The 16,178-nt window shown below is 38.6% G+C and overlaps 1 protein-coding gene across 1 annotated transcript in view; it reads right to left on the bottom strand.

Annotated features, from left to right (window-relative positions):
- Positions 1–546: 546 nt before the first annotated feature.
- The window catches only part of LOC117438447 (lanC-like protein 3), a 30,666-nt gene continuing 15,034 nt past the window's right edge, over positions 547–16,178 (bottom strand). Inside the window, exons 2-5 of the mRNA XM_034073962.1 lie at positions 5,265–5,388; positions 3,994–4,191; positions 1,795–2,002; positions 547–706 (exon numbers count right to left, since the gene is read on the bottom strand). Coding sequence (XP_033929853.1) covers positions 547–706; positions 1,795–2,002; positions 3,994–4,191; positions 5,265–5,388 — 690 coding nt within the window. The remainder of the gene's footprint in view (positions 707–1,794; positions 2,003–3,993; positions 4,192–5,264; positions 5,389–16,178) is intronic.

The following is a 16,178-nucleotide window of genomic DNA, read 5'->3' as shown; positions in this document are numbered from 1 at the left end:
TTTCTAATACATGTTACTAGAACTAGTAGACGTGGTTTAGGTAAAAAATCCCAGATTTTGCCTTTGTGCACTGTAGTGACATGTCTATGACACCCTCTCCACTAAGTGCATTGCTAAATGAAGTTTTTTGCAAGTCTCTTTTTAAAACCTACTGGATGCATCACTGTTTCTTCTTTGCATATCCCTGTAATTCTAGCTTGCCTTTTTTTTAACCCAGTGTAACCACCAAATTAAGAATTTGAGAATGCCCCTTTCTGTCTCACTTGAGTAATTAGATTTTGCTTCTTACTACAGTGAAATATTTACCACATCAGATTCAGTCACTTCCCCCCCCCCTTTTATTTTCACTGTCCTATTTTTTTGACCACACACTTCCCTCCCAATGCCCCAGTGTAGTTTCTTTTTTACCTGACTCCCAGCTACGTTAAGGCTAGCATTAGTGGTACCACTGGCTTGTTTTGTAAATAGCCTGTCTTGACAAATAAGTGAAACTGCAGGTGTCCTCTCCCATCCCCACCAGGATGTGGCCCTGGAGAATGTTGCTCTCTAGACAAAGACACTGAAGAGAGGAAACTCGGCTTGGTTGGGTTGCAGTAAGTCAGTCAGGAAACACACAGTTCCTGAGAAACCTTCATACAGACTATATACACTTTCTAATGCCCGGGAACCAGCCTTAAATTCTTCTGTAAATAAGAATTCTGCAAACCTAGGAGAAAAAGAAAAAATAAAAGGTTTGTTATTATCTGATGTCCCTCTAAGTCTACTTGTTGCTTGAAAGCATCATTTTAAAAACATTCAGTGATTAAAAAAATAGAATGTTCATTATTTAGTTTTATCTGCAAATTTTACACTATCCAATTTCCACATGAAACAGATCTAGAAGAGACAAACCTTTGCAATCTGTATGTGTGCTATGCTTGTTTAAGAGCTATAAGCATTTTCTGATTTCTGTCAGACATCCTTAAACACACTTGTAAATAACTTTTATATCAACTGTTATTTCAGCAGGATGCAAGCAGTGCTTCACATTGATGCACCAAATCCTGTAATGCTGAAAAACTACACAAATAAGATGTTCTCACTTCAAAGCAGACAGCTGAAAATAAGTCACCCTAATTACTATACTACTTCCCCTCATTAGTTTATGCTGTCAGTTACAAACATTGAATACTGTAAGTTGCAGAAAGACAATTAAAGATAATTGCAGCACTGTGAAAGAATTTTCAGTGGACCATACTTGCTTGCATCAGGACAAAAACAGAATTAGCCTCACTAGCTAAGTTGAAGAGCACAATGTCAAACTGGCTGTGAGAATAATCAATTCAAAAACTGTAAAGTAACAGCAAAGCAGTCCCTATACTTATTTTCCACTTCTAGTAGTAAGGGATAGCATTAAATGTTCTGAAAATCATAAAAAAAAACCGTATTTTGCTCTGCTCCTGGACACAGGTACACAACTTGTCTGCTTTCTGACCTCCTGTCAGAATGAGACCTGGATGCACACCACTGTTACTCATCTACCCCAGTTCCCTTCAAAGGAGCACAGGCTCTCAGGAAGGGAGGGAGCAAACCCCAGGAGAACCTGATGCTTCTCCTGCTACAGGCAGCCTGGAGGCAGGACTGCAGGGCTCTCTGCAGAGTGTGTCTGCCCCGCAACTCATAAGTAGAATTGAACCTGAGGCTTAAACATTCAGGTTAAATCTAAGGGTGATGATCAAAGACTCTGCACAGCTTTATAAATGTTCCTGAAACTTTGCAGTATTACCGTAAATCCAGAAAGGTTGGAATTCTAACCTTTGTGCCCTGTATATGTATTTTGAGTTTCCAGTGAGCCTATAGAGCAGCAGGAACACATAAGCACTACCAGCCACTCCATGGCATATTCCAGGTCCCTTCTTCAACAGGCCTTTCTGCCAAGTTAGCTCTCCACAGCGGATACAAGTGTCCAGATATTGAGGCTTCTTGGAAACCAGGTAAGCTTTGGCAAACAGGTATGCAATGCCTAGGAAAATAGCAGTGAGATTGTCTTGTAAAAAGTAGGCCAAGAGTTTCGTAGAACACATAAGAAAATAAAGATTAATACACTTAAAAACTGCAGTCTCATGCTCTGCACTTGTCAATGTTACAAATGGAGGGGAGAGTATCTGGAATGCTAAAAAGCATATGAGCATATATTAAGATGTACTTATCCACCCCATACAACACAACCACCTTCAATCTTTTCAATGCTTTACTGAATTTCAGGGTTTACTCTAACATTCTCAGTCTTCTAACAATTTAGAACAGTAGTTTTATTTTTGCCTTTAATACAATAAACTCTCAGTGCTATCTTCTATTGGTTTCAAATCTCCATACACCTCACATGCTTACACTGACACAAGGATGGGCAAGATAATTTCTTACATTGGTAACAGATAATTTTTTATCAAATGAGAAAAAGAAACTTCTTTTTTTTTTTTAAAGTGGAGCCCATGTTGCTTTATTCTAGTTATAAATTGTTATACATACTAACTTCTGTTAAAACAAAACAAAACAAAGCACCAACCAACCAACCAACTTGGCTTATTTTTAGAGGGGATTTGAATAAATTAACTGTAATTTTTAACAGAGCACTGCACAGCTCAGTTCATGGTAACCTTCAAAGAATGCATATGACAGATAACCAAATCCTGCGCCTAAGGAAATGTTTACAACAGTTTACTTGTGGTCTGAATATAATATACACTGAAGCAGCCGAAAAGTGTTCTTGTAAGCTACATGTGTAATATTACCCAAAACCAGTGATGGGATACAGGATCTTCTGGGGAAGAATTATACTGATTCATGCATTTGCATGTCTCCAGATGTCTCCTAAAGCAACTTCTTTATGTGCTTTGGGATTTTGTCTCTTTGGGCAAGTCTCACTGCATATGTCTCCACTAACAGTTAAACCCAAGTCAAAAACTACTCTTAAGATGCTGAAACAAAGAGGGCATCTTCCCTGCAGCCTCCATCACTAGGCCAGCCATGCTGCAGAAATATTTTTTTTCTTCTTAAAAGTAAAAAAAGTTTCTTAAACAAAAGCTGTCTTTACTTCATGAGTGTGGGAGCAAGAAGTTTGTTCCTTAACCATAACAACAAAAAGGTAATGCATCAGCAGAAAGCACATTTAGGGGATGTTAATTGTAATGTACTCTTTGTAATGTACCTTTAAAAGCAATGTATCAGTATTCATGGACGTTCTTTAATAAAAGTAAGGTTTTTTTGTAACCTTGCAGATTCGTATTACCAAGCCAATATGCCTCGTTAGCAATAAAATTTTGCCTCGGGGTAAAAAAAGCTATTTCAATATATAGTGTTACTTACCAAAATTGCTAAGGTATAGGATTAGATTCTGAACTGACAGACATAAGCCTTACCTCATGAACCCAAACTAGAGATTGATTCTCTTTATCTCTGAGAAGCATTTTTATACAGGTAACCTTGAGAAAAAAGGCTTTTTTTGCTAGTACAAACTCCCCTTCACATTAAAATACTTTGGTCAAATTTATGCCTTATCCATATAGTAAGTGCAGCTTAAACTTCGATTCTGATGAGGGGGGAAAAGCTATTCTGAAGGCCTTTCCAGAACTCACTGATGTGTTTGTATCAATGTTCTTTTGCACGCTATTTCTGTGTCTAGCCATATGCTGTCTTTTGACTCAGCTGAACCAGTCTTTGAGATCTCATAATGAAAGGGAGCAAAAGCAGAAAAAACACAGTTCAGGATCACCAGAATTCTTTCAGCTGTGATCACCTACACTTTTAAGGCAGAAAATACACTTCTTTTTCCAGCTGCTCAGCAACAACTGAAACACTCTTAACTGGAGAAAAAGCCTGAATATTTTCTCTGCATACCATAAAACGTCAAAATTGGTCAAATTTAACCTGGACTATCTTCTACATGGAATCAGCTAACATTGAAAAGCAATGTGATTAGCATTTAGCTATTCATAGCATCAATGAGAAAAGAACCTGGAGCTCCATGACACCAGTGTACAAGCTCATTCTCCCGCTCGATTGTCTCTCCCAGCTCAGGAGGCCAGTTGCTGTTCTGTTCTTGGTCCATAAGAAAATCAACGCTCTGCCACACAAGCTCCTGATCTGCTGGCTGCAGGTACTCATAATAGGAAAGTAACATCTGAAGGATAGATGAAAGCCCATGAGCTGCGCCTATAAAGAATAGAAACAGTCAAATTAGAGAGTAGTTTTAGATCCTACCTGCACCTCACAGCAACTTTCCCTTGGGACTGATTTCCTTGTGAAGTGCATGGCTCTTTCATCTTCTTTATGCCTATTACTGTACTGATTGGAATAAAAGCTTTTTAGGTGCATGACACTGATTTGTTACTGCTTCTTTCATTTCCAGTTCCCCTACCTATGCAAAAATAGGTATGAATTTTTTCTGCTCTCACTCTGGTATGACTGAAACTCCATGTGCAAAGTTAAACTGAACCTAAACTGAATACTATTTCAAGACATTATTCTTCTTGACAAACTACTGAATCTAGACCATTATTCTGAAGTCTTTGTTGAACCCAAATTGAAACTGCACCATAAATGGTATTCCCATTTTCTGACAGACAATATCAGTCAGCTAAAACCTAAATTCCAGTGCGAGAATTGTCTGCCAGGTCTGTGGAGCAGCACCACTCATTGACTTCTCCCCTGCCAGAGAACTCACTAAGATCTCAAATCAATCTTACATTTTCTGCAGTGTGATACTGTGCCTTGAGGACCCCACTAGGGAGCTGCTTAGTGATCTTTCACCACTGCTTCAGATGAGCTACAACTAAGCTGCTCAGGATGAGTAGGAGCTGACCATAAGCTTCAGTTGCACTACTACAGCCAAAAATGCTCTGCAAGTCCCTGTGTGGCAACAGGAGCTTACAAATAACATCACAGAATCATACACTGAAAACTCTCTCTGGTAACCTTCTGCATACAGGCATGGTAACCACACCTCTCACTACCTCCATCTGACAAGGGCATATTTACCCTTAAAATAAACCGCTGCCTGCTGCTCCCCTGGTGTGGCTCAGGTACCCTAGCCTTCCATAGTGCTAGACAGCATCAGTACTTCCTTCCAGCTCCTTAGTCCCAGTTAGCAGTTTTAGGAGGTTAGATGACCCCAAATCAGGAGAAATCCTATACTGTATATTTTACATATTTTATTTCTGAAACATCGACTGGCTCAGCATCTACGCACAACATCAGTTTCAAAGTAGTCAGCGTGCTGTACTCACCAAGGTACTCTGTTCCATAGTAGGAATACATGAGTGGGAATGGTTTCCGCTTCTTCACTGCATACTGCTTTCCCGATTCTAGTATGGCCAGGCAAATTGATTTTATTTGTGCTGGGGTCAGCACCTAAACAGAAACATCAAACCAAACATCAAGTCCATTACAATAATTTTATTTTTAGACATTTTTCAGGACTCTGCTTTTTTGCTGGTTCACAAGACAAGGTACTGCCTTTAATCTTATAAACATGCCATAATGTGTATCATTATTAAGAGTTTCTTACCCGAAACAGTAAATTTACATAATGTTTCTTAAAACAGAGTTTCATCCTATCTCAGGAAAGCGAATGCCACATCTTTAGCTGTACAGATGAGGTGAAAAGAGGCTCACTAAGAGCTCCTGCTTTTCCTTCCCAGAGAACCATCAGTCTGATGGTAGCTGACAACAAGCAGCAGGCAAGCTACAGGACAAAAACCTCCAGACTGGAGGAAGAGACATTAGGAGAAGATAGTGGAAAAGAGACCTAGAGAAGTAAAAGTTACAGGCATATTGGAACAGATTTTTCTGCAGACAGAAAAGAGGATGCAAGGAAGAGGGTACTAAATTTCACTGAAAATCACAACTACATATGTGGGTTTAGAAACATCTTAGTAGAACAATCAGGCTTTTTTATTTCAAGAAAATGCTAAGAAAAATGAAGTGCAAGACAAGTTTCTATGAAGGCAGGCTAGCTAGTTTTATAAGACTTTATTACCATGAACAGGTCAACACTGCTTTTAATGCAGTCCTAAGAAATGACTAATGCCTTATTCTTAGTGGTGTCAAATGTAAGATTTGCAAATAGTATATTTCACCAGAAAAGAACTTTTCCAAGTTACTGACCTAAAGAGTTCAGACAGGAATTGACTTTACAGGGTTTAACTACAGCTGTAATTATACGCAATTCACTGCAATCACTGGCATCTTCCTTTGTGTCAACCGCATCTGTACATTACTGACCAATACCTAGGTCATTTAAATAATTTAGTTGACGTAGGGTTTTGGCTTTAGGTGAAAGCCTGTATGGCAGCTGTACTTTGCAAAAATATATTTAAACTTTTGAAAAGAGAACTGAGAAAGGAAAAAAGAAAAATGAAGCACAAGAAAAAAAATACTTAGAAATAGGCTTGACAAGATAAATAGTAATCCTAAAACTAACTGGAATATCAAAGTAATGTACTTAAAATGTTTCTGCAAACATTTGGCTTTGCTATAATTTGTGTTATAATAGGATTTGCAATTACTTCTTCAAGTTTAATAGATTCTGTTAGCATTAAGTATGGAGGCAACATCTGTTATAAACCGTATTGTCTCATTTGGCATGTAAAAGATGCTATGGATAATTAGTATCACTTACAACTTGACTGAAAACTAATGGCTGAAAAATCTTGTTTGTCCATCTTACTTTGCTCCCTGTTAAGACATTTTACTACAGCTGCTTCAAATGCCTATGATATTTGTATAACCTGGAGAACAGCCTACTTCTGATCTTGATTACTGAACTTTAATGTTACTGCAGTAGAAGTAAATAAGCCTTTAACATCTGGAGACTTCACTCATTTCCAGTAATTTTAAATGAATTGTTTCAGCTTCAATTAATTTAAAGAAAGAATTTAATTCCTAAGCAAATGAGAGCAGAGACACAACAAGAGGTGCTGCATTCTCTCCAGAGCTCTTATTTTGCCACCTTGCAGTTTGGAACCTAATCCTCCAAATTCTGTACTTTGTAAAAGGTTTAGTAAGGTAACCCTTTGAAAATAAATGTGAATGGTAAGATCTCCTAGCTGTAATTTTGGAGGGCAAAGGCACACTGTTCAGAAAAATCTTAGTTCAGTTACTTAATAAATGAACTGTCTTTCAATACCATGTTTTGTGAAGCTTATTTTGATGTTCAGGGCATTTAGTTTTTAAATTCAGTTAATGGCCATTTTAAAATGCTGATTGTGTATTTTAAATGGATTTAAACTTCTACTCAAATCTAGCTTGTACAACAAAGAAGTTAACAGCTAGCAAGAAATTAATTGTTCACCCTTTTTAATATAAAGTAAGTGTAAAGAGTCAAACAATCACTATGTGCCACAGAAAGGACTCAGTCAGAGATCAATATGATCAGACAAAAAGCCATTTATTGCAAAGCATAAACTCCTTATATACTATTGCTTACACACACCTACAGCAATTTGGCATATCATGATTTGATACTTGTCTTGAAGACCCTTAGTGACTAACATATAATTGGTTAAGCACAGGTGTGAGAACTTGACCTCGAAAGCTTACCAACAGTCCACAGTTCTCATAACTCAGTGAATTCCAGCTTCTTCTTATCTTGCTTGCTTAAGCTTCCTCGGGCCTCCCACAGCCTTGCTGTATCCCTCGGAGTTACTCAGAGCTCATGTACCAAATAGCCATTCTCCTGTGAGAACACTGTCTCCACAACTATGATTGCTCAAGTATATACATAGTATACCTTTTTGGCTGGCATAATGAAATACGCTAAGAAATATCACCTTTTTTTTCAGAATGCAAAGAAAGCCCACATGCTAAGCCAGACAAAAAATGGTATTTAAAATCATTATTAGAATGGATGATAAAAACAAGCCTACCATGACCCACTTCCACATTACCAAAGAAAATGAAAAGAAAGTAACCTGTATTATCTTGAAAGCAACTTTCTCCCTGGCCACTTGGATGGACCTGAATGCTTAAGGCAGGTAGGAGATGTGTCCTAACTAATAACTAAATGCGAAGATTTTTGTGCTGACTCCAACTCTCTCTTGTCAAGTGCCTCAATCCACAGTCACTGTAGGGCTGATGCCTGTTTTCTACATAAATATGGAGCATTTGTATTTGCTTCTTATTCTAGGAAATGGTCAGCTGGAACAGAAACCCTCACTTACTGTCATTATTAGTGGCCTCCCAAAGGTTGATTGATCAGAAATCCCACTTAAGATCCCCACTGGCTTGCTCCACTGCATTTCAACCAATTCTGTGCTAAAATCCCCTCAGATTTTTCACTTTGCCAAGAAAAAACATCTCTGGCTAGTTTCTGTAGGCTACCTCACAGTATCTTTAAGAAAGCAGCTAAAAGCTTATGCCCAAAACAACAATAGAATATATTAATCATAACTACAGCTGGTTTGACAAAGTTAATTTTAATTTCACTGTAGTAGCAATGCCTCTTTGCCCCAGTGAATTATTGAAACAATATGTTTAATTAGGGACAGCAAAGAAACAGAGTGATCATCCAAAGGCTTTAAAAGGATAAATCACAGACTGGTATCACATTGTCTAGTGAACACTGTCAGATGCTTTGATGAAGGATAAAGCCAAAATGAGAATATGCTACCCAGAAATAATTTCATACTTGAGATAGCTATATATATATTTTTTTTTTTTTTGAGAAATTTCTTGAATGTGAATGGCTATGCAGTAGGTAAAATTATTCTTTATCATATCAGTACTTGGCCAAAAGACTACTGACATTAAGAGATATACTGCGATGGTTTAATATTTCAGCTCTTTTTGTATTTTTAAAGACACCACAACCTGTCCTATCGCATTAAAAGTGTTCATTAGTCTCCTCACTAGATCAAGGGTTGCAATGCATGCATTCCTCATTTCCCCTGCAATTTCCGTATCAGTTCAGCAGCACTTTAATGCTTAGTATTTGTTTCTGCTTAGTATAATGCTTCTGCCTGTGCCTAGAAGCTCTACTTACAGTTAAAAAGCCACTGTGTTTCCAAAGTCTCTCCATTTTTCTCTTGTGCTACTGCAGTCAATATGCCTTCTCCCATTAGGGCACTCCACAAATCTGTGAATTATTTAAGGCAGGTACTTTATTCAGTAAATCCCTGTTAAAAGTCAGGAAGGAAGTGCCATGTCTACAGCAATCGCAGAACATCATCCTTTGTTGTTAGCAGTCTTACTCAACCTTTACATTTTAGAAGTAAATAGTATCACATCTCCTTTCAATCTCCTAAGAGAGATTTTGTAATATATTGGTTATGACAGTGCTAGGCCCTAGATAAGTTTCAAAAACTTTAGACAGAAATCTTGACCCTGAGGACTACATTGAAAGGAGCAGGACAAACTCTTCTTTGCTGTCAATTGCAGTAAAATTGTCAGCACTTCATCATTCCTCTGAATGCATGCTACAAGCCCCTCAGCTTATAATTTGCCTTAGGAAAACCACTGCTACATAGAACTGCATACTGTATTGAGTATATTTGAGGAGTGTAAGCTCATAATTCTTTTAGAAGATTTGTATTTATTTTCTTAGAGCTCTTTCCTATATGTAACAGAAGGTATTACTGAGTGCCACGTATCATTATCTTTTTATTGATGCATCAGTACTTTAAGGAGGTAACAGCTTCACATACATTATTGTGGAAAAAAAACTCCCTCTGTGCATGGAAAAAAAAATTTATCTAACACATAAAACCTCTCTGCCACACTTCAAAAAAGCCATTTACATGAATTTCATCATACACTTTCTCGGATGCTGCAGATAGTATCAAAATAAGCTTTGACATTATTCTTCTATGCTGGAAGCCCAGCAGAGGGAGCTTGTGTATTAGTTATAATACTCAAAAGTCCTGTAAGAAAACAATTCTGTGTTCAGCAGGACAGCTGACTCAAGCAAAGGTGCTGGAGCCAACTTGGTAATTCAATGATACCTTACTGCACTGCGTGATACTTAAAGTTCACTCCTTAAACTTGATTTCTTTTTTTTTTTTCCCTACCAAAGATGGGGCTGCAATTGTCCAGGGACTTTTCTGTGCAGTCATGGACAGATTTTTTTTCCTTTCAGATGATGCTCATGCTTGAAGCCATGGAAGACTAGCATGCACAAAGACAGAGGGTTCTTCCTCCCCTTAGACTTATTCCAGTTTGACTGATGTACCTCTCCTGCAGCACACTGGGGAAACCAACCCCAGGTGCACAGTTGTCTGCTTTCTTTACAAGCAGTGCTAATTTCACCCTTCTTTTAAAAAGTAAAAAATATTTTTCTTAAATCTCCTGAAAAGTTTGTTCAAGGAATCAGATTAGTTCCTGGAGTACTACTGACATTGTTGCTAATGCCATATATTTCATGCTGTAACAGCACTATTAACAGTACTTTCTAGAGAGCATACTTTCCCAAATTTCCCATATTAACACAACTACATGGCAATGTGTGCAGACTCAGCACAACTACTAATATGATTGTGCCAGTTCACTGGTAAACGGCATCGGACTGCAATCTTGAGTAAAACAGATTTCCCTATACATCCCATTGTTGTTGCTTCTCTTTAACATGGTTGAGGCTTGCTCTTTCTTTGCCTCAGCAACATGGAAACAGCAATGTCAGTCCTGTCCTGTTACTGGTAAAGAAGACAACACGGCACTTTTTTTATTGCTAAGAGAGAACAAAATTTCCACAGGTCTCACTTGCCAGCACTGTGTAGCATTAAACCTACCAAATTCTGCTGTTAAACCTGTCCTTGAGAAGGAGAAACTTTCAAACATGACCGCAAATTACGTGTAGCAGAAAAGGATGCAGCATAACTGTTACTGTAGCTAGGAGGCTGCCTGAGAACAGCTGGTGCTGTTACACAGTTGGTCAAATGCAATGAGCATCTCTATTCATTCTGTCTCAACCCAAACACTGGAGAGTTTGAAGAAAAAACAGCAACTGGCCTTTCTTCAAGCTCTCCCATTCTGAGCCAATGAAGAGAGAGGAAAAACATTAGTTTCTCCAGTTACCCTCAGTCCCCAATGTCTTTCACTCAGTTGCACCAGGGTCTGACTGGCTACAGATACCCAGCTCTAATATAGTGTCTCTCCTAGGTCTTAGGAAGTAAACAAGAGGTCCCCATCACACTCTTTACCTGGAGAAAGTAAGGAAACAACCCCTTGCTCTCTGCTGCTAGAGAACTGAAGCAGGAAGGATGTCAAGGAACAGATCTAAGAGCAGAGCAGTTCAGATAACCAACATGTCTGAAGAGGTATCAGCCTGCCTATTGAGAGCTTAGATGCTGGTTGCTGGTCAACATCAAAGACAGCAGGGAATCCCTCAGGAGGAGGAGTCCCATCACTGAAGAATAGAGGTATCCGGGGATGCACTCCTGTGTTACAAATGGCAGCTGTCTGCACCCCTGCTGCATGTTTTCTTCAGCCTATTAGAGGTAGGGTTACCACAGAGAGCCAACAATTTAATTTCAAACATCTCTCCCTAGAATTGCACCCAAATTCAAGGGCATGAATTGAAAAACATGTTTTAAAATAGCAAAAATATAACACTTGCAAATTAACTGAGAAACAAACCCAACACTTGGAGAGGCTTTGTTCTACATTACAGAATTCAACCCCAGCTTTTCTCTACAAACAAGAAAGATTCTTCTTTCCTTTATTATTATTCACCCGCTGTATAATGCATGGTTGAGCTATTCTGGGGGCACAGAGCCTGGGAAGTGGCCAAAATGGATGCATCAGTGATCAACTTTCTGCAATCCAAATCCCTGTTTGGAGCTCCTGTGTGTCAAACCACGTATCCACCAGACATTGGAGCAGTTTATGACAACTGCAAATGAGTCAAGAGATTAGTGCTGCATGGATACTGCTTTTCTTCCATCTACACTCCCCGCACAAGAAGGTGGAAGATTATTCACGTAAAAACTTTATCAGTGGGAAATCCTTCGACTCTATTTAGTCTCAGTCAGAAAGTACATCAGTACAAAAGTGCTGTCGTTAGCTTATGCCGAAACTGCAGGGCAGAGCTGTCAGCTCCTGGTAGGAGATCTATCCTGCTGCACTCCAAATACATGTCCCTGACAATTCTGCATTACAATGATAAACACCTTCCAAGCTGAACACCTTGCATGCTTGTTTGGGTAACAGGCAGCCCAGTGTGTTGTAGCTGTACTGCCCCAGGATCCCATTCCATTTGTTACACTGGTAAGCATGGAACATCTGCTCTGCCCCTGTGTTCTGGACCAGCTCACTTCCCCTTAACAGCAGGTCTGCTGGTTCACTGTAAGTGAATTCATGTTCTCATCTGTTCCAGAGATATATCCAGTTGTATCAAAGCTGCCCTGTTGTTACAACTGGTTTATGTATGCAACTTATGGAGAGGCAAAAGAAGTATTATCCATTCTTCAAGCTCCTGAGCAGCAGGAATCAGGATTTATGAAACTGACCTTGTATAATACAAAACTTTGCAACAAGGTGAGTCTCCCGGTACTCTGCAGTAACCACGTCTTTAGTCTGAACTTGAAAAATCATGCAAACCCCCTTCAATTGGGCATCACCATTTGCTACCAGGAACTTAGGCAGACTGCTCCTTGGAAAAATGCATTATTCGTGTTTGTATGTGTCTGCAGGTCAACGTGAAATAGTCAGAACTTGATCTTGAGTCAGTCAGTAAAGGCTACTTTTCATAGGGAGGCTGACCTAGGCTTAGAGTTCTACAAATGCAAATGGCAACTGTATATAGCAACAGAACAAAGTTGATAACCCATGTTTTAAGATGTCCTGAAGATCATAGAAAGAACTGGGCACTTCCACTCCTTCATTCCTTTACTTCCTCTAGAAACAAGAACATCCAGCATCTGACAGGGCACTGATCTAATAAATTGTAATGTGTTTACTTCTGGACCTCTTAAGATTATGAATTACATTGCTGCCAAGTTCATGAAGACAAAGTTACTTTTGAAGGTGTCACTAAACACAGAAGTGAAATCAGGCACTGAAATACACTGCTGCAAGGGGTAAGAGGAAGCGAGGACATCACTGGCTTATCTCCAAAATTTAAGCTCTGAGAAACTTAGTCTAGTTTTGTATGGAAAAATGTTAATACCTGTAAAGTTCCTTTAAACTGATGTTTAGTTAAGAAAGACAAAGAGACAAGAGCACCGTGCATCACTTCATGCACCTGAGTTAATGAAACTTCACTGCTGTAGTGATCTCTCCCAGCAGAGACTACACTAGCTGAATACCTCCATTATTCCTTGTCTGGGCTGGGAAGGACCAGCTGGGTGCTACACTGCAAAAGGTACCACAAAACAGAGGTGAGTTGGTGTAACTGACCCTAAGAGAGAGGGAAAAGGGGTAAAGAGAAGGGAAGCGAGATAAAAGAGTTAAATTGTTCCTGGGCTCTGTTGGCCATGTTAACTAGCTGTGTCTGAAGAGGATGGTCTACATTTCAGTGGTCTACATAATGGTCTACTGCTTCACTGTAGTACTGACCCAGGGAAAACAGCAGGTTGCACATTGCACATCTGGATGAGTAAATGTTTTTCTGCCCACCCTTTTACTGCACAGAACCTGTATGGTCACAAACCTTTTTATCTCTTTCCAGCTTGTCAATACAGTGTTCATGCTGCAATTGTATATAACTGTAAAGTTTCCACTGTTTAAACAACAGTAATTATCTTGTTCATGTGAGATCACAAAAAAAAGATGAATAGTTTTATTACACTGAAAGCAACTATGCAATACAGTAAATAAGAATTATAGGATAGGGATAGAGAAAGATTGATTTCTAGTTCCTTGAGAGTATCTCTAAAGATGTTCATAGTTCAATTCATCTTAAGTGGTAACCATCATCTTCATCACTCAGAATGATGGAAAAGGAAAAGAGCCAGTTCAGTTTCATGCAGTATTTATTTATTTTTAATTTGTTGATGTAATTTCACTTATTAGATCATCCACATGGCTTCTTATGTCAAAGTCCCTACTGAACTGAATGGGTCTGAACTTGGAGGGATGTTACTCCTGGCAAATGTTAAATAAGAAGTGCTGAAAATTTTACCAGTTGGCATAATATCTAACATAGGTATAAAAATAATTCAATGATCCCCAGGAATGGACTTAATAATTCACTTAGTAAATAGGGTTTCTATGCCATGTAATTATTCCTATAAATTCTTGTTAGTCCATGTCTTATTAATAACACTGTGGGGCTGGCTCGCAGTTGAGGTCAATAATGATTTTGTCTGAGGCAGCCTTTAAAGATTGAGAACACAGGAGTAAGGCCTTCTTGCTGACCTTGCTTGCAGATGCAGAGTAGAAAAACCTAAGAGAGAGAGCTGAGCAAACATCTTCAAGGATTGATCCTACTTGAATTTAGTCAGTTTGGAGGGAAGTGACAAGCAGATGCATTCTCATTCATTGCTCTACACCAATGCAGAATGCATGACTTACATACAATAAAAACATTTGGGTTCTTTCATAATTTTTTACAATTTAAGGCTGTGTATGCTCTATGCCTGTATTGAATAGAACTGCATTTATAATCAGTAGTTCTCCCTGAAACTCCTCAGAGAATTTTGCTTCAACAAATATTCTCAATAAAATTGTTTCCTATGATGAGCTGGGCAACATACCATCTTCCACATATAAATGAAAAAGGATTAATAATTTCAGTTGAGGTATGAGACACCAGTCTCCTGAAGCTAGAATTCCAAGTAATGGTTTATATTTTGTGTTGAGGCAGAGCTTTACATTCTTCCTGTAAAGTTTCTTTCCTACTGCAAATCCATTGTTTGAAGGACTAAAAACTTAGCAATAAAATTAAAGACTGCAGTTTATACCCCCACCATCAAATTGTTCTGGACAGAACTATCTGATCTCACTCGATATTCAGCTTAACAGGAATACATCTGCCTTTCAAGCTGTTGTGCTAGGTCATGGTTTACAGATGCAGCTGTGATTCTAGGACATGGGTCAAATTTGCACTGTTTTCCAGCATGATATTTTTTTCTGCCAAGATGATCTTTCGAGGTCCCTTCCAACCCTTGGGATTCTGTGACTATAGGATTGGGCAGGTCTCCAGGTCTGTTCTTTCATCATAAAAATAAAACAAATCAACCAACCACAACAACATACAAAAAATCAAGCAGAAACAGGTGTAGAAACAAGTAAGACATTCTCCTAAGAAATGAAGCTAAAAAGACTGCTACATTTATTTTCTGGACAGGAGGTAATTAACCACATAAAGTTGTTTTATCTTATTATGTAAGAACAACAATGATAGTTTATGAAAAATATCAAGCTTAAAGACAAAATATCTCCTCTGCTCACCTAAGATTTCAAGCTAAGCTAGCAAATTTAATTCTGCACAATGAGTCCACTCTCACTGTGGAATTCTAACAAACCAATTGAACCTCTCTATAGTTAAGATGATATTTATGTTTTTTTTTAAGATTTTGGGTTAACCTCAGAAGTTCCCCAACACTCAACTAAATTAAATTACAATTCCTCAGAGCCTGTGATCTTAAATAAATATTTTTTATCACTTCCAACTTATCAAACTCCACAACTGAAGAACATTTATTCCCGACAGATGTTGCAAGTCCAAGTTATACAACCAGCTCCCAGAACTCAGCCCATCAATTCTAGAAGAAAGATAAGCCCTTGTGCTTAAGAGCATAAAGCCATTCCTTTAAGAATGCAGGTTAGGTGAGCTACAGACAGCACATTTCAAAAACTGCCTTCCACAGACATTTGTGCAGCTACTTTGAGTCATCTAGTACTGGTACAAGATATTAAACCAGATGGAGTAATGGAAATAAATCTGAAGAAGAAACATTTGTTTGTATACTGCTATCTCCTGACTGCAAGCAAATGCAAGCAGTCAACTGGTTGGACAAGTTTGAAAACTGTTACTCAAAGCTCTGCTGCTGTTAGTGTGTCTTTGCCACACAGGAAGTTTTCTTTCCATGCTCACACTCTGGGTGACAAAGAAACCGAGTGACTTTGGAGCCCAGAGTTTGGAGCACTTCCCTCCAGGCCCTGCTCTGCTGAACAGAATTGAGTATTTTATATAAGTAATTTCAATCAGAGCTGAAGTAAGAGACTTGCTCTAGCCATCAGCACAGGCAGCTTAAAAGCCATCA

This window comes from Melopsittacus undulatus, unplaced genomic scaffold, assembly GCF_012275295.1.
Source record: "Melopsittacus undulatus isolate bMelUnd1 unplaced genomic scaffold, bMelUnd1.mat.Z mat_scaffold_329_arrow_ctg1, whole genome shotgun sequence".
Classification (NCBI taxonomy): Eukaryota; Metazoa; Chordata; class Aves; order Psittaciformes; family Psittaculidae; genus Melopsittacus; species Melopsittacus undulatus.
The sequence above is the reverse complement of the archived record's forward strand: the minus strand, read 5'-3'. Positions and strand labels throughout refer to the sequence as shown.